This window comes from Montipora capricornis, chromosome 14, assembly GCF_036669925.1.
Source record: "Montipora capricornis isolate CH-2021 chromosome 14, ASM3666992v2, whole genome shotgun sequence".
Lineage (NCBI taxonomy): Eukaryota > Metazoa > Cnidaria > Anthozoa > Scleractinia > Acroporidae > Montipora > Montipora capricornis.
Window position 1 is genome coordinate 34,308,286 of NC_090896.1, and position 14,162 is coordinate 34,322,447.

At 39.8% G+C, this 14,162-nt stretch overlaps 2 protein-coding genes across 9 annotated transcripts in view; both read right to left on the minus strand.

Moving 5' to 3' along the window:
* LOC138032996 (stearoyl-CoA desaturase 5-like) overlaps positions 1-5,663 on the minus strand; it is an 8,538-nt gene extending 2,875 nt beyond the window's left edge. For 2 of the 7 annotated variants that reach the window (XR_011128532.1, XM_068880725.1), the window contains exons 1-2: positions 5,153-5,268; positions 1,182-1,715 (exon numbers count right to left, since the gene is read on the minus strand). Coding sequence is in view for 6 of the 7 variants with exons in the window: in XM_068880725.1 (XP_068736826.1) it covers positions 1,182-1,715; positions 5,153-5,238 (620 nt within the window). In the remaining variant the exon portion in view is untranslated. The other 5 variants (XM_068880730.1, XM_068880728.1, XM_068880729.1 and 2 more) reach the window with 5 other exon arrangements.
* A 2,880-nt stretch (positions 5,664-8,543) lies between these two features.
* LOC138032549 (acyl-CoA desaturase-like) lies at positions 8,544-13,947 on the minus strand. Of its 2 annotated transcripts, none has more exons than XM_068880258.1 (3): positions 13,528-13,947; positions 12,111-12,644; positions 8,544-10,082 (listed from the first exon to the last, which is right to left on the minus strand). In XM_068880258.1, exons 2-3 carry the CDS (start codon positions 12,638-12,640, stop codon positions 9,641-9,643), a joined length of 972 nt encoding a protein of 323 aa, XP_068736359.1. In that variant the 5' UTR covers positions 12,641-12,644; positions 13,528-13,947; the 3' UTR covers positions 8,544-9,640. The 2 variants fall into 2 exon arrangements, with proteins under 2 accessions (XP_068736359.1, XP_068736358.1); XM_068880257.1 differs by lacking the exon at positions 13,528-13,947 and adding an exon at positions 13,232-13,388.
* Positions 13,948-14,162: the final 215 nt, after the last annotated feature.

Below are 14,162 nucleotides of genomic sequence, written 5' to 3' on the forward strand. Positions count from 1 at the left end.
TGTAAAACGATTCTATCTTTAACTTGTAATACTCATGTGTAGTGGCGAGAAAAAAAAAACAAAAACAAAAATGTAATAAGGGCTCCAATGATCACCGGCCTGAATTAACGGGAACCTCGATCCCACAAAGAGACCCTAGGAACGAGGTTGACTTTAACGGATTTAAACTATACCTGAAACTGTCATTGATGAGGAAAATGTCCAAACATTTATTCCTGCCAAGTTTATTGAAGTCAAAAGCATGCGATTTTTCCTCTAACCCATATTTCCCAAGATTTTTCAACCTCGGGTTGTCGCCGAAGATTTCGGAAGATTTCCCGAAGATTTCCATATTAATTTAATATACCGCGGTGAGCGCGACTTTAGGGCTGTTTACGTGATACCTACGTGATTTGATATCTTGCTTACATGAAGGCACACTTGACATGTGTAAATGGCCGACGAAATTTACGCATGCGCTTCCCGTTCCAGTCCACCGACAGGCCTGTTTCACCCTGCATCGGGTGGTTTTACTTCACATGATAAGGTTGCGAGATTTCGTACCGAAACAAAATTCTCGCTCCGGTACACAAACGGAGGTGAACTCGCGCCGGTATGACATTTTCTGTTGGTATCATGTATTAAAACGAATGAATAGCCACAAGAGGGAAATAGAGTAAACTCGTTTTGAGGCGAAAGTCGCCCAGGCATCTTGCAAACACCCCCTGTAACAAGTTGCTGTCAGGGACCCAAGCACTAGAACGAAATTGACCCTCAACAGGTTAACTTTCACAACACTTTAGTGTGATGGTAATTAAGTTGCATCACAAACAACCAAAATCTGATTTGCTGCAGGCAAGCGTTTCACCCTTAGACTCACTTAAAAAAAACAAAGCTGAAGTGATATCTGCTCTATTGTTATATTAAGGCGTAGTCCCCTCATTTTTCATAAACTGCGAAACAAGCGGCCAGGCTGACAAGGGAATAGGGTCATTTACCACGGCTCCACTACTCATGTCCCTTTCTTTGTGAACAGAACAATCGAGAGGAGAATTATGCGTTTCTCGAGTCTCGTGATCTCTTGGGTAAGGATAGTAGTAATTAATTCATTACCATTAGAGACTACCTATCGGTTACATAAAGCGTTTGAGTAACACGGAAAACCGATAATCATAATAAGAATAAATTTGATTAGTCATTACCTTCGCTGAAACATGACGACTTCATCCGCGTACAAGTCGCTCAGCTCCAATTGTTGTCCTTTCTTTATGACATTTGGGTGCTTTTTCACAAGTAGCCAACCAACATGCGCGAAGAAGAATCCTCTCTTAGCGTTGTGCGGGTCGGCATCGGTTTCAGAGAACTTGTGGTGGACACGGTGGTCCCGCGCCCATTCAAAGATGTCATTTTGAGCCGCGACGCAATTAAAGCACATTAGCAACACTCTGAGAAACCATGTAGCTTTGTACGATCTGTGAGACCATAGTCTGTGGGCTCCACAAGTAACACCGAGAACTCCAATAAAATAACAAAGCCAGGTCCAGAACCAAGTCCACGGGCTTGCTCCGGGCAGGAGAGAAATCCCGTAAAATGCCATAAGATGCAGTATTGACATGAAATAGACGTTCATCCACACGATTTTACGCTCGGGGAGTTTTGGTTCATCTTTGGAGGTGCTCGATTCTGATGGGATAGTTTCTGTTAGCGTAATTGTTTCACTTGACGGAGCCATTTTCCTGAATAAAGAATGATATTTAAGGGCAATTAAATAGCAAGATAGTTTTTAAAACTGACGCTGGAGTAACAATGCAAATTATTTTAAGAATTAAAACTTTTCTGCTCCTAGCCAACATAAGCTTTGTAGCTCGATATATCAAAACAAAAGATAAGCAAGGATATTTTGCTTTCAAATTTAAATACTATCTTTCAATCACAGACTGACACTTGAAAAGAATCTGAAAATTAGGAAAAAAAAGTTTAAGCGCAGCGCTATTATCTGATTTTCCAGTTGTTTTTCGTAGCATCCCAACAAAAGGCGACAAACGACTTGAGAGTTTCCGCTTCGTGCAAACAGACGTACGGTAAATCCTGTCCACTGAAAGTTCGAATTTGCAATGGAAGAAGAGCAGCTAAACATTATCATCAGACGAGTGTGACGTTCGCTTAGTAAAAGCGCAGATTACATAATGCATGTAATTATGACAAGAGGATAGTCAAAAACTGGGTTTTAGCTGAACGAGATTTAAAATTTGGCATTGACAGAAACCCTTACATACATTAAATTTGCAGGGAAATAAGCGTCTCAAACCTGTTGAAAATATTGCCAAACTTGTCAAACTGTCGCGTTCTTCATGCGAATAACAACGCCCAACGATAATTGCAGGCCCATTTATAGCTCACCGGTCACATGTTTTGAATGATGTCCTTCGAAAGTTCGTTCAAGGTTCAGTTAACTGTAAGTAAACTAGTCAGCCATCGTCTATTGTCAGAGCCAGGTGTTAACAGCACTTGATAAACGGATTTAAAGCAACGCCTTATTGAAAAATGATTGTTTTGTCTTTCTGTCGCTACCAGGTAAATTTAAAGATTAAACGAGACTTAGTGTGAGTTGACGTTTGATTTGGTTTTAATGATGTAACAGTAACTCAAAGTGAAGCACGAGACGCACGTAGCATCAAATGTTGTGTTTGGCTTGCGTTGGAAAGGTTTTTTTTGTATTTAGGGGGTTGGAAAGGTTTGGAGAGTGCTCGAGTTCGACGTGCGGTGAAAAGAGCAAGCAACATTGCAAACTTAATTGTAAGCTTCATTGAAAGTCGTTTTAATGTCAAGAAGAACTTTAAGAACCTACAAGTCGCAGAAACTTGCTCCATTAAGTTAAACAAGTTTAACACACGAGAGGAGACTTTGGCCCCTGAGACGGTGTTGTTTTGTGGAGTGCGACAAAGAAAAGAATTGAAACGCGTGCCGCACGTGCAGCACGTTTGTCCCTTTGAAACATCGCGAGGCTAGAGATGAATTGTCTTATACATTGTAATAAAACATTCATGTAATCATACGTCTCTGGAATGCGTCGATACTCCAATGATACAGGGAGGTAAGGCGAAGGCGTCGACGTCATCAACGAGAACGAGTACGACATAAAACAAGAGGTTCAATGAGCAAAAAAAAACTGTTCTTTACGCTCCGCATGTGTATTTCAAGTTTCGGTAAATTTTGCGACCTTTCTCGTCCTGTCAAAACAGGGAGCCTTAGAAACGGCTACGGATACGACTACGACAACGCCACAAAACAAGAATATCATTGGTTAAAAGAGTAAAATTAATCGTGCTGCACGTTCGGCACGCATTTTAGCACTTATTCTTACGGTAGTCTGCATAACAGCGACGTGAAATCATCAAATTTGACGTTCCGGGCACAAGGTGAGCATTCAAATGTGAGCCATTCAGTCCCCGTTTTCACTCTGAAACCGCTTGTATAAATTGAGTTTGAGGACAATTAGCCCTTATTGTATGGCATAAACGAGATGGAAAAATTGCGAAGACTTAGGATTGTGCAATGTTTTATTTTGAGGTGACGTTTTCGTCTCCAAACCTCCACACCCTAGCCTGCAGTGTAGCCTGCAGTGCAGGCTTATTTTAGTGGTGACGGGCTAAGCATAATCCTTCCCGGAATTTTTAGCTGCCATCTTAAATTTCTGAAGCAAAGGAAGTTCAGGGAGGAGAATAAATTGCCACCAAGCGGGTAGGGCATAAGCGGCAAAGGTGAGCGTCCCATTCCCTCCCAACATCCATCCCGGCAACATGACGGCTGGATGGAGTTTGGACGGGTAGATAAGACGCCTGCACTGCGGGGTATCCAGTTTTGTTCCAAGAAGGTTTGCATACAACTTCCACGCGGATAATAAATCAGAGTGGCTATGAGCCACTGAACTTTGAAAATGAATTATGGAAGGTGAAATTGACCTAAATTCACACCAGTGTGTCACAGGATAGTTAATAGATGTAGGCCCTAGATTAACTATGGTCACAGTGATATGGGCATCCGCGCGTTTTGGGTATCCTCATTCCAAAAACGCTAGTGATGTGAGGAAAATACTTATTGTTTCAACGTGGCCTTCAAGTACTTGACTGCGATAACTTTGACGAAGCGAAAATCAACTGCGATAACTATGGTGGAGCGATAACCTTTGACCTTGCGATATCCGGAGAGAAGAAAGAGACGATAGCCAAAACAGGAAGAAGACAAAGAGGTCAGAGTCTATTATGAAGTCCTTCGTGAGAGTTTGTGTACAAAAAGAATCTAGTGAATCAAGAAGGTCAAGAATTGTTGTCAACAGTCCGTGGAACTTGGAGTTCGAAGTTAATCAAGATCAATGCCTGAATGGTCATGAAAGACAGTAGGCCCGCTTTGCTTTACGAACTACTTAACGTAATCTTTAACCGAAGTAATTGTAACAGTGTAAAACTAATTAAATAATAGTGAAAAAGGGTAACTGCTAGTTCTCACACTTTTTTATATCGTACTAGGGAGTTATTTTCATTCATGCCTTGTTTGCGGACATCTCTTGGTTATTCGTGCACGTATTAAAATTGGGGGCCTGTCCGGGAGGTTTTTCTCCTGTCTGTGGTCATTTCCTTGTCCGGGTGCTATTTTCACTGTCCGGGAGGTTTTTCCTGTCCGGGAGCCTTTTCCTTGTCCGAGAGCTATTTATCGCTTCCCGGGAGCAGTCGTTTCCCTGTCTGGGAAAATCTTTCGTTATCTAGGAGTCATCTCTTTTTTTGTCCGCGTCATACTCTCGTTATTGCATTGAGCAGTTACTGACAGTAACTGGTGATCCTCATAAGAATTGTAGTTGAGAACTTTTTCACCCTTAAGTTTGTACCATCCAGTATTCTTAACGGTTATCGTTGGGTATGCCCAGAGTTTACGAGTTGCAGTTGAAGCGATTTAAAGGTTTTATGGATGACCTATGTAGTCAAAGCTCAGAGGCTGTTTCCAAAGTCAGTAGAGGCATGGAATTCAGTCTGCAGTTTTTAGGGTGAAAGTCATGTATGATGAAGTATTGCGATATACTAGTATAGTGCTCTAGAGAGAGAGCAGGATCAATGTGTTGGTGGAAATATTTTCCATTGTTTACAAGAATACAAGAGTTTTTGTGATACAAGCTACTTACATTTTAAAATTAAAACTTTTCTGCTTTGTAGCTCGATATAGCAAAAAAAAAAAAAAAAGAGATAAGCAAGGATACGTTGCTTTCATACTTAAATACCATCTTTCAATCACAGAATGACACTTGAAAAGAATCTAAAAATTAGAAAAAAAATTTTGTTTCAGTGCAGCTCTTAGCTGATTTTCTAGTATGTTTTTCGTAGCATCACAGCAAGGCGACAAACGACTTGAGAGTTTCCGCTTCGTGCAAACAGACGTACGGTAAATCTTGTCCACTGAAAGTTCGAATTTGCAATGGAATAAGAGCAGCTAAACATTATCATCTGACGAGTGTGACGTTCGCTTAGTAAAAGCGCAGATTACATCATGTAATTATTACAAGACGACAAGACGATAGTTAAAAACTGGGTTTTAGCTGAACGAGATTTAAAATTTGGCATTGACAGAAACCCTTACATACATTAAATTTGCAGGGAAATAAGCGTCTCAAACCTGTTGAAAATATTGCCAAACTTGTCAAACTGTCGCGTTTTTCATGCGAATAAAAACGCCCAACAATAATTGCAGGCCCATTTATAGCTCACCGGTCACATGTTTTGAATGATGTCCTTCAAAAGTTCATTCAAGGTTCAGTTAACTGTAAGTAAACTAGTCAGTCATGGTCTATTGTCAGAGCCAGGAGTCAACAGCACTTGATAAACGGATTTAAAGTAACGCCTTATTGAAAATGATTGGTTTTTTTCTTCTGTCGCTCTCACTTTTTCCCTATGTACCAGGTAAATTTAAAGATTAAACGAGACTTACTGTGAGTTAACGTTCGATTTGAATTTAATGATGTAACAGTAACTCAAAGTGAAGCACTTTGGACCCTGAGAAGGTGTTGTTTTGTGGAGTGCGACAAATAAAAGAATAGAAACGCGTGCCGCACGTGCAGCACGTTTGTCCCTTTGAAACATCACGTGGCTAGAGATGAATTGTCTTATACATTGTAATAAAACATTCATGTAATCATACGTTATGTTACGTCCCTGTAAAATTGGAATGCGTCGATACTCCAATGTGATACCCGGAGGTAAGGCGAAGACGTCGACGTCATCAACGAGAACAAGTACTACATAAAGGTCCATAAAACAAGAGGTTCAATGAGCAAAAACAAAATGTTCTTTACGCTCCGCATGTGTATTTCAATTTTCGGTAAATTTTGCGACCTTTCTCGTCCTGTCAAAACAGGGAGCCTTAGAAACGGCTACGGATACGACTACGACAACGCCACAAAACAAGAATATCATTGGTTAAAAGAGTAAAATTAATCGTGCTGCACGTTCGGCACGCATTTTAGCACTTATTCTTACGGTAGTCTGCATAACAGCGACGTGAAATCATCAAATTTGAGGTTCTGGCCCCAACGTGATCATAAAAATATGAAGTATTCATTCCCTATTCTCACTCTGAAACCGCTCGTGTACATTTAGTTTTAGGACCATTCGCCCTTATTGTATGGCATAAACGAAATGGAAGAATTGCGAAGACGTAGGATTGTGCAGTGTTTTATTTTGAGGTGACGTTTTCGTCTCCAAACCTCCCCACCCTGCAGTATAGCCTGCAGTGCAGGCTTATTTTAGAGGTGACGGGCTAAGCATACCCTGAGTGCCAGAGGTTTATCTTGTGCAGTTTCCGGTGTCGGTCATGTCTCTATTGTGACCCGCGCGAAAAACCTCTGGAGCAGAGCGCGATTTCTTTGAGAGCGCCAAGCCAATGACAAGTCAGTTTAAATCTACCTAGTCCAGAATCTGGACTAGAATGCTGATTGGCTCCCAAGGGTTTTCTAATCTAATAGACACGGGCTTCTAGGAATAGAGAAAGCCTGTAAAATGTTTGTCGCTTGATGAGGTGATGATGGAGATGGGCAGACTTCGATGTTGGTGTTTGTTTCGCGTGCTGAAAGATATGTATATGGTCAAGAGAACTTCCATCTAGAGTTGGGTTATCTAAATGCCTCGACAAAGAAGCGACTTAAAGACATCGACATTAAATATCAAAAGAGCATTGTCGAGAACGAATTAACTCCAGGCGTTCAAGGAAGATAGGAACTGACCATGGCCATAAACCAAAACACGCTGTGACTATCGGCTAAAACGTTAACCGAACTCAAACAAGCCTTGTTCCCTGAACTAAGTAACTTGAGCTTCTGGCTGAAAGCCAATAAGCTTAGTTTAAATGATGCCAAAACTGAACTAATGATTATGAAGACGTTGAAATAAAAATTGACGATCAAATCGTCAAGAAGGTTGAACATACCAAATCCTTGGGCGACCATAGTTTCTCAACTTACTTGGTGCAAACACGTTGAAGAATTATACACTGAGAAACCATTCTCAGCTATAGGTGCCCTCAAAGTGTTTGAGTTGCTACCTGAGATAAGCACTAAAAATTGCAAAATCGTGCAGCCAGCTATAGAGTAATTACAAAATTGCCTTTTGATACGAACTCGAACCACTTTCTAACCACCATTAACTGGGAGAGGCTATCAATTCGAAGAAAGAAACGGAAAGCCTTAATGATGTATAAGACAATGAATGGACATGCCCCGGATTATCTTCGACGTCTTTTCACTCAGTATTGCTCTAATAACAACCTGAGAAATTCTGAGGGAAAACTTGCGTTGCCAAAACCGAGAACTAATTATTTAAAGCGAAGCTTCTTCTATAGCGGGGCCACATTATGGAATAACTTACCAAGTAGCTTAAAGAATCAGCATGTCGGATTTCCACACGTAAAGCAGTTGTAAATAGTTTTAGTTTTTAACTTGTAAAGCTGCTGCTGCTACTACTACTACTACTACTACTACTACTACTACTACTACTACTACTACTACTACTACTACTACTACTACTACTACTACTACTACTATAACAAAAACACGGTTTGTAACGATAACATTAACCAAGGTCAAGAACAAGCTTTATTCCCTTTTTAAACTCACTGAAACATTGCTTTTTGCTAAATCTCTCTATTCTTGGTTTTGAATCTCGTGGTTTTGAGTCATTTTTTTAGAAAAACAAAAACAAAAGGCGTTATTTGCGTAAACAAGGATTGACTTGAGACACCAACATGATGTCCAACATGGCCTTGTGCTATGCACAATTGTCCAAGGGCCTTGGCGTTGAATTTTAAATCACATCTGGTTTGATTTTCCTCGTTCAAAAAGTACGTGGATTGCAGGCAACAGTACTTCTGCCTGACAATCTATGACAATTAACCACTGAATTCAGTTCTTGCCATATTTGACTGGAACAGCTAAGGTGTCGATAAGTGCAGAAACCCCCGGGCGTTTTATTTTGCCTCGACCTTCATTTATCCAGGGGAAACAAAAACATCATTCAGTACATATTACCAACCATAATTATACAAATATAATTCTACAAACATGACTCAAGTAAGGTAACTGACAATAACAATAATAGTTAAAAATGCATGGTTTCCAGTTTAACTCGTTTCCTTAAATAATTTAAGCACATAAACATATATATTCCCGCATTTCTTCCCTATAAATAGAAAATCTAAAAGCTGGAAGAATGACTGAAATTATATAACAAATAACACTATGGCAAAGTTCAATGGCGAAAAAAAGTTTTTGAAGGTGTTGACAAGTGCAATAACACTTGGACGTTTTAACTTGCTACCACCTTACACAGAACTTCATACAATTCTTGTTAACAATCATAGTTATACAAATATAACTCTACAAACATGACTCAGTTGATGTAACCAGCAATAACAATAATGGTTTAAAATGTCAGGTTTCCAGTTTAAGCTGAAAACATATATATTCCCTTATATCTTCTCTATAAATAGAAACTCTAAAAGCCAGAATAATCAAAAATTTACAACAAATAACAATGAACGCAAAATCCAACTGCAAAAAGAGCACCGTGTTTATATTTGAGCAATCAAGGTGTTGACAAATGCAATAACACTTGGGCGTTTTAACTTGCCTCGACCTTCATTTATCCAGAGTACACAAAAATTCCTCTAAAACTTGTTATCAATCATAGTTATACAGATCTAATTCTACAAACAGTCAATAAAGGTAACTGGTAATAATGGTTAAAAATGCCAGGTTTCCAGTTTAAGCTGTAAACACTTTTTACAGGCTATCAAATATAGGATAACAGCAAAAGCGGTACATCAGAACTTTCGGCCGTCACTGCAGAGTGTGATGTTTCACTCTGGAGTAAGTGTATTTTTTAGGACTTCATAAAACGTATTCACAACATAGGTGAATCCATATTCAGCAAACAAAGGTAAATTAGACCTAAAAGCCAAGACCGAACTAACTATGGCTTGGTTATTTGCCCGTTTTCCTGTATAACATTTTGCTGGGTGGGACTAGGGATTCGTTTTGAAGTTATGGTCCAAAAATTCCAAAAAGAGAAAAAGTCACGACTATTTTCTTCAGGACTGTAGAATAATTTTAAGTTTAAACGGTTTACTAATCGTGATGATTATTCAAGTGCTGTAAGTCCCCAGTGCGTAGTCTTCTCTTTAGCACCGTGTCCTTGGATACCGTTTTTAAATCATATGCAAGTCCAAGCTTGGCGCACACGTCGATAAACCACTTTGACGGATTCAGCGAAACCCCCAATTCACTTGTCGCATAGTCCTGAGGAAAGGTGTGATGAAAGTTGTGGAAGCCCTCACCGCCAGTTGCTATGACAACGGAAAAGTTTTCCGAAGGGTTAATGTTCTTGTCATAAGGCTTGGATCCCCAGAGATGAGCCAAGCTGTTCACGCACCAGGTTGCATTCAGAGTAAAGGCATATCGGAAAGCATAACAAATCATGAATGCATTCAATAAGCTCTCATTCCAAAAGTACCATGGAACGATGGCTGGAATGATCACGTTGAAAAGAGTGATCAGAAGCTTGTAGTGTCTGGAATAAGAAAATGGTATAATATTTTCAGTTTATAATACAATTTGTTTCACTGTGTCTTTATTGTTCTTTTGTAGACTAACGGATTTCCGGTAGCAAGGACCTAAAAAGCACGTTTTAGAACGCCAGGACTTACGACGGTGAACAGGGTTCGTAAGAAGCACAAATGTAATCATTGCTCCAATGATCACCGGCATGAATTAACAGATTTAGATTGTATTAGAAACTGTAATCGATGGGGAAAAATGCCCAAGAATTTATACCTGCCAACTTTCTTTAAGACAAAGGCATGAGATTTTTCCGGCTACCCATCGGTCCCAAGATTTTACAACCTCGGATTGTCGCCGAAGATCTCCGAAGATTTCGCAACATATTAATGTACCACAGTAACTGAGCGCGGCTAACGAGTTGCTGTCAGGGACTCAAGCAGTATAGAGGACTGAGCTCGTTTTGCTCAAAAATTCACCGTCAACAGGTTAATTTCACAATACTTTAGTGTGATGGTAATTAAGTTGCATCACATGTACAAATGAACAAATCCGATTTTCACAAAGAAGCCTTTCGCTCTTAGACTCTCTTTAAAAACGAGGCTGGAGTGACTGCTATATTTTTACATTCGGGCCTAGTCCCCTCCTGTCAAGGGCCGTTTCAGGGAATTGGGTCATGTTACCACGGCTCCACCAATCATGTCCCTTCTTTGTGAACAAACAAATACAGTCGACGCTATATTTTGCTGGTAGGCCCGACACTTAGAAAACATCTATGACATGAGAATCGGGGCTCTTCCCTTGTCATGGAATGACAGAATTACCCAGAATTCTTTTGGAGCATGAAAGAGGAGAATCTATTTTTTTTACTAGAAGTAACGATACGTTAGAGCGTGCGGTGATCATGTTTGTCACTTTTTGTTTTTTTTAAGGAGCAGAGGGGGGAGATAGTGCAATGCTTTATGTTGGTGGGGCAGAGGTGTATTGGGGAAGGTGACAGTTGTGACGTAAGATTTCGACGCGTAAATCTAGAAAAAAAATGGATCAAAATGTGCATGGGTGACAATTGGGTTTGTTACTAAAATGGTAGTCTGTTTTGATTTGAAGTGTAAACAGAATTTTACAAACAACATTCAAAAGAACGGAACACTTGTAACAACGATTGCAATCTTGGGGTTAGGAAAAAAGATAAGGTAGCGACCATTCATTATTATTCATGATGGTATTAAACGAAGCATCATATGTTTTCAAAATATTTGTTAGGAAATAGGTTAGATTGTCCATGTTTAATTATAAAACAAAGGTAAATAGACAAGGTTGATGATACGATGTCAGTCTTGGAGTACACTGGAGTAAACAACAAATGCTTCACGTACGCTGTATATAAACATTAACAGTAACGATGGATGAGGTGAGAAGTCAAATGGAGAAAGAATATTACAACTATTTAATATGATTCGGTTTTCAACACGCAATAACTCAATGCAATTCAAGCATTTTAGCTTTCATGAAACAGCTTACTAGCTAGCACGCGTGCCATACCTTCAACTCTATTTTTTGTTGGTTTCTCCCTTCAAACAGTTTGCCACACTGGGAAGTGCGGATCGTAGGGCACCTAAATGTTTTGTCTAAGAATTTCTCTCAGTTTTCTCGGAGATTTAACTGTCTTAACTTGCCTACTTATTCGATAATGGCGCTCGTGCCATCGTAGGAAACGAATGTTTGAGACAGATTGCAGTTTGTGTTTTGGCTGTCTTAATTTAGAGCGTTCGGTTTTATGCAGTGATCCAAGAAGTACTCCCAGAATACTTTTGAGTTTTCGCTTATGGAACAGCGCGAAAACCGGCTTAACAGCGGCTGTTCAAAAAAGTGCAGAACGAGTAGATATTCCCAGAAATCTCGATTTTTCACGGCTACAAGCTAATTAATGACGTCATATCCCAGATCCACAACAACCCTAATCAATTTATTGCCATTGGAGACTACCTATTGGTTGATAAAGCGTTTGAGTAACACGGGAATAAATTCGATTCGTCATTACCTTCGCTGAAACATGACGATTTCATCCGCGTACAAGTCGCTCAGCTCCAACTGTTGTCCTTTCTTTATGACATTTGGGTGCTTTTTCACAAGTAGCCAACCAACATGTGCGAAGAAAAATCCTCTCTTTGCGTTGTGCGGGTCGGCATTGGTTTCAGAGTACTTGTGATGGACGCGGTGGTCCCGCGCCCATTCAAAGATGTCATTTTGAGCCGCGACGCAATTAAAGCACATTAGCAACAGTCTGAGAAGCCATGTAGCTTTGTACGATCTGTGAGACCATAGTCTGTGGGCTCCACAAGTAACACCGAGCCCTCCAATAAAATGACAAAGCCAGGTCCAGAACCAAGTCAACGGGCTTGCTCCGGGTAGGAGAGAAATCCCGTAAAATGCCAGAAGATGCAGTACTGACATGAAATAGACGTTTATCCACACGATTTTACGTTCGGGGAGCTTTGGTTCATCTTCGGAGGTGTTCGGTTTTGATGGGATAGTTTCAGTTAGCGTAATTGTTTCACTTGAAGGAGCCATTTTCCTGAACAAATAACAATACTTAGTAAATTACAAGATATGAAACTGACGCTGCAGCAACAGTGTAAATTATTTAACTTTTCTGCTTTCAGCCAACTAAAATAATGTTGTAAATAATTAATAAGCACTGCGTCCTGACTGTAGCTTTGTAGCTAATAGTGAAATAAAGATTAGCGAGAATAATATGCCTTCATATTTAAAGACAGTCTCTCAGTGAGAGAACGACACTAGGAAAGAAACTAAAAACTGGAAAAATATTTTTGAAGTGCTGCTCAATAATTTATTTTCCGCTATGTTTTCGTTGCAGGACAACAGAAGGCGACAAACGACTTGTGTAAACAGTCACGCATTAACAAATTATGTAAATCTTTCCCCCTGTAAATTCGAAATTTGTAATGAAAAAGCAGATCAAACATCAACGTCAGAGCGATGTCCCCGAAATAAAAGCACTGATTACATGTAATAAACACAAGAGAATAGTTAAATAGTAATAGCTTCTTTAACTGAATAGCTGAACGGGATATAAAATTTGGTATTGAGAGTAACCCGTAGAATTATTAAATTTGCTTGCAAGTATAAAGCATCTCAAACCTGTTAAAAATATTGCCAGACTGCTGCGTTCTTCCCTTGACACAGAATATACGAGGAATGACGTCCAGTGATAATTCCAGGCCCATTTATAGCTCACCATGTCGCATGTTTTGCTCGATGCCCTTTGAAGTTCGTTCAAGGTCACTAACAGGATGTTTATTTACCAGAAAGCACAGGTGGTCCAAGCTTTGTAATGTCACATTGTAATTTAAGCGTGACGATCAGTTACCAAGAATTTATGAGCGTGTTTAGGAGTCGAAATAAAGAACATCAATCTCACAAAAAAAATGCCTTACCTTGTCTTCTTGATACCCGATCAGTGTGGCGTACTTTGGCCATTTCAGCGAGATTTCAGGGGATTTAAGTTCACTGTTTTCCTCTCTCTAAATACTTTCGTAAATGTTATAACGCCATTCCGTAACCTGATCACAACGTAACATTACAGGAGGTACACCAGTCCCAAACTAAAAGCGGCACTTGAACCCCGGACTTGTACACTAATCAGTCATTGTCTATTATTGGACCAGTAACTCCTTAAAAGTGATTGTTTGGGAATTTTTAACTTTCCTTTTTGCCCCACTGTCACATCCAGTTCTTGTGTTAGAACAGCCAAATATTATGTCCCACGTGCGCATTCATGGACGACAAAGATGAGAATAAGTTAACGATCTTACGGAAGGGGATCCTTCCGAAAAGTCAAAAGCGACATCTGTAAAGAAGAAACCGCTGTATTTTTTCACTTTTTACCGCAAAATATAAACATGACTTAATTAACGTGAGTTGACGTTTTATTTGAATTTATTATGTGATGTTAAAAAAACTAGAAGCATTGTTGTCGGTTTGAAAAACACGGTCGCCTCGTGTCTTTAGACCAGACAAAACACGCGCTTCGAGTTTTTTGAACGGCTTCAAAGACATTCCATAACAAGCG